General features: G+C 41.3%; 1 protein-coding gene across 1 annotated transcript in view; it reads left to right on the top strand.

The window, feature by feature from the left end:
• Nucleotides 1–269: 269 nt before the first annotated feature.
• Nucleotides 270–4,556, top strand: part of AGPAT6 (1-acylglycerol-3-phosphate O-acyltransferase 6) — a 25,883-nt gene continuing 21,596 nt past the window's right edge. The window contains exon 1 of the mRNA XM_008568756.1: nucleotides 270–1,286. Coding sequence (XP_008566978.1) covers nucleotides 1,122–1,286 — 165 coding nt within the window. The 5' untranslated portion in view covers nucleotides 270–1,121. The remainder of the gene's footprint in view (nucleotides 1,287–4,556) is intronic.

Here is a 4,556-nt window from a genome sequence, read left to right as displayed (position 1 = left end):
TACTTTTCATAGTACTGTATACCCTTTTTATCTTTTGAAACGTGTCGTATACATATATTTTCTGTTCAAAAAGTTTGGGTGACCACAGATGTATTGTTGGAGTTGAAAGCCATATGAAACATCTACTGCCTCTGCCTGGTCCCTTTGACCTTGATGACTTGAGAAACTGGCACTGACCATAGGCTTGCCCTGAAACAGTGGCCCCCAAAGCATATTGATGTTTCTCCTCTTGATTTGTGTGACTGACAGTGTTTCTCTTTCCACCCTCAGCATTGGCAGCGTTTAAGCAACTTTTTGCCAAGAACCCAGCTCACCACTGAGAAGGGGGCCTTAGAGGGAAGAATGTCCAGAGGAAGCCAATGCCAGACACGTCTGGAGTTACGCTCACCGCAGGCAACATGAGACATTCGGTGCCAGCATCTGTGTCCTACTGGCAAAGGCTGTAGCTCTCAGGTAGGAGGGTCCTGGGAGCAGCCTGCACCAGGAGCCTCTTTAGAGGGAGGATGGGACCAGATATGAACTCTATACAGTGAACATGATTTTCAGCTTATTAAGAAATATTAAGTAAAATGATTATTTAATTTCCACATATTCAAGTTCGAAAGCCTTCTTGTGAAGTGCCAGCAGCCATCCTCCCTGCACAGGAGTTATAAGGACTTTTTTGGCACCAAGTGGAACTCTTCTTGGTACTTCTGGCCATGACAGATCTTCAGGGCAGATTTATCTGCTAAATGCTCTTGAGCAGGAAAAAAAAAGTAAAACCTTTGGAAGCAGAGTAAGGATAACAGAGCGGAGACCACTCCCTTTTTGCTCACTACACAGAAACTCAGCCTGGACTCAGATGCTCTCACTGAAGATTTATCCTGCCTTGTTCACCTCCAAGGCTCGTCTGTTCTGGGGAGACCTGGCATTTTCGGGTTGCCTGCTGTGGCCCTTTTCTACTATCATTCTGCTCCCAAGCCTTCTACTGAGGCAGTTGAATAATGTGAACTTTGGAATGGAGTTTGATATCCTTTGGGGACTTGCTTCCTTTCCCAGGCTGGTGCTTTCGGAAAGGACCATCTGAAGGCTGCGGTGTGTTCTTGGGGCGGAGGGCCCTGGCCTTGCCTGGATCCTCCACCATGTTCCTGTTGCTGCCTTTTGATAGCCTGATTGTCAACCTTCTGGGCATCTCCCTGACTGTCCTCTTCACCCTCCTCCTCGTTTTCATCATAGTCCCAGCTATTTTTGGAGTCTCTTTTGGTATCCGAAAGCTCTACATGAAAACTTTGTTAAAGATCTTTGCGGTGAGTTGTGCTGTGTGTTGTTGCTTCAACACAGAAGGGAGTAAGTGCTTTTAGCAAAAAGGGTTCTTATCAGGTTGATTGTTATCTCTTTATTGGTTGGATATGGGGAAAGTTGGGAGAACGGGTAGTGGCATTTTGAGTGAAAAGGATAACTAAATGTGTACTTTTGAAGGCCTTTAGCAATCTTTTTCCTTGAGTTAAGATACTTGTGTGTTTGATTCATGCCGAGCAAAGGGACCTGTTCCATGACTCCATGCCTCGCCTGTGCCTCTCAAAGAGAGCAGGGCTTAGAGTGAAAGAAAATCCCTGTGGATGCTGCCTCTTCCAATGTAGCAGACACTGAAGCACAGCTGCTGCTGACTGTGACGAGCATGGGAGAGGCTTTCTCTCTCTCAAGCATTGATCTTTAGTATTGATCTTTGCATTTCAGACAAAAGGAATGAATGGAAGGGTACATTTATTTGTTTTATTTTCTTAAAGATAGAGGTGAAGGATAATAAATACCATTGAACAGAACTGGTCTCATTGTAAAGGAAACAGGTGAGAAACAGTGTTTTCTAGAAGACTTAATATCTATCCAGAGATTTGGTAATTTAGTTGCAATATCTGTTTTCAGTAATCACCAGATCTTTTTTGGGGGGTGGGGGGGTGGTTGGCTAGTACAAGGATCCGAACTGTTGACCTTCATCTATAACACGATGCTCTAACTGACTGAACTAACTGCTTAGCCCTGAGACCACAATTTGAGAAATGCACTCAATAGTAAAAATAACATAGCATTATTTGTTTGTATAGTATTTTAGGGTTTTCAGAATAATTTTTGGGCCGGCCCGGTGGCGCACTTGGTAGAGTGCGGCGCACTTGGTAGAGTGCGGCGCTTGGGAGTGTGGCGGCACTCCTGCCGAGGGTTTGGGTCCCATGTGGAGACCGGTTCGCTCACTGGTTGAGCGCGGTGCGGGCGCGACACCGAGGGTTGCGATCCCGTTACCGGTCACAAAAAAAGACAAAAAGGGGAAAAAAAAAAAAAAAGAATAATTTTTTCCCTTTTCCTGACAATTCTGTGGTAGACATGGTAAATATCTGCATATCATCAATGAAGAAAGACAGAGATTTGAGTGGGCTGTATGAAATGTTACATCGCAATGGGAAATATTTTTATGTATGTCATTGAATCTTGGGTTTTATCTTTTTTTGGTATTTAACACCATTTTACGAACATGATTTTTCTCCCATTTTAAGAAATTGAGGTGAAATTGACAGAACATAAAATTAACCATATTCAAATGAGCAATTCAGTGGCATTTACTATATTCACGATGCTATATGACCACCACCTCTGTCTAGTTCTGCAACGTTTTCATCACTCTGGAGAGAAACCACATACACGTTCGCTCCCTTTTTCCCCTCCCGCAGCCGCTGGTCACCACGAATCTGAATCTACGTTCTGTCTCTGCAGATTTATTTATTCTGGACATATCATGTAAATAGCATGCCCTTTTGTGCCTGGCTGCTTTAACTTAGCCTAACATTTTCAAGGCTCATCTGCATCATACCATGTATCAGTACTTCTTTTTTGTGTGTGTGTGTGGCTGAATAACATTGCATTGTGTCTGTACTGTAATTTGCTTACCCTCCATCCGTTGGTGGACATTGATGAGCTGTTTTCTGTCTTCTGGTTATTGTGCTGCTGCGGACCTTTATGTACATGTGTTTGCTTGAGTACCTGTTTTCAAGAATATGATTTTTGAGCACTACTTATGATAGTCTCTGGGGTTATCTAAGAGGGTACTTCAGAAAGTTCATGAAAAAATTGAATTAAAAGATAATATGAATCCTTCCAGGAACTTTGTGAAAGACCTTGCCACTCAAGAGAGCAGCCTGGAGATGGGTAGTGTGAGATCACCTAGAAGCTGGTTAGAGACGGAGATCTCAGGCCCAGTGCAGTCCTCCTGAACCAGAATCTGCATTTTAATAAGATACAGCTGATTCATATCACATTAACATTTGAGAAGTGCTGATCCCAGTTGACTTTTGGACTGGCTATTTTACTAATGTACAGTATTTATTTTAATTGATTAATAAGGAAAAGTAATTTTTATATATTTCAGTCCAAGAAAATCTTTAGCAGAGCACAGGATCCCTGTGGACAGTATATGGACAATAACTTTACCAGCCTTGCCCTTTTGCCACTGTGAAAAATGACACCAGTATAGAATAGTAGAACATGTGCTAAATGTTTAGGAGACAACAACGAGTGATATCTGGTTTTCATTCAAGTTTATAAGCAAATGATTAACTCATGTAAATATGGAAATAGTTAGAAGCCTAGGGTTCTCCTGTAGTAGTTAAAATTTAACCTGGATGATTTTGGGTGGGAAAAAAGGCCTGGAATCCATGTGTGTAGTCCTTACTCTATTTTGAAAGTGTCTCTCCAAATTAATGTTCTTTTAAATTTATAGCCAAGTAAATCCTCCTTATTGTGTCTATATTTTTTAAATGTATATTTCTTGTGCTTTTTAATGCAGATTATAATTACACATTGGAAAATTCATTAACTGTATACTGCTGGGCCAATCTATGGGACATATAATCTTAAGCCACAGAGACTTTGCAGACCACATCTTCAAAATCACTGGTCTGGGGCACAATGATTTAAAAGTTGTAATGGAAGTAGCATATGAGGGGATTTCAAAAAGTTCATGGAAAGATTTGTATTATCTTTTAATTCCATTTTTCACAAATATTTTGAAGTCCCGTCATATGTATTTGTTACGTCAAGATGTAGAATTTGAAAAACTAGATTTGCACCTGTTACTTCCTAGAGATGTGTGCCAGGTACTCAAAGGGTTCTGGGTACACAGCAGATCCTGTCCTGTTGCACTTCATGGATAATTACAACTTGGCTGTAAGCTAGAGTAAGGAATGGGCTAGAAAGGATTGGTACATGCCAGCAAGGGCATAGGATGTTTCTGCAAGAGTACCTGGTCTTTTTCAGTCTGTTACTGCTCTAAGTTGACCTTAATGGACAGTAAGAACTGAATGCTACTTTTTTATGAGTATTAGGTACAATCTGGATTTGTCTAAACTTGTTTTAGACCATGTAAAGTATGTATCTGTGTATACATCTGAAATGCACTTATACTTGTGGGTGTTTTTGTGTGTGTGTGTGTGTGTGTGTGTGTGTGTGTGTGTATTTTTTTTTTTTTTTAAAGATGACCGGTAAGGGGATCTTAACCCTAGACTTGGTGTTGTCAGCACCACGCTCAGCCA

The sequence above is a fragment of the Galeopterus variegatus genome, unplaced genomic scaffold (genome assembly GCF_000696425.1).
Source record: "Galeopterus variegatus unplaced genomic scaffold, G_variegatus-3.0.2 Scaffold438, whole genome shotgun sequence".
Lineage (NCBI taxonomy): Eukaryota > Metazoa > Chordata > Mammalia > Dermoptera > Cynocephalidae > Galeopterus > Galeopterus variegatus.
Note: the sequence above shows the minus strand (reverse complement) of the source record. Positions and strands in the feature narration are given on the sequence as shown.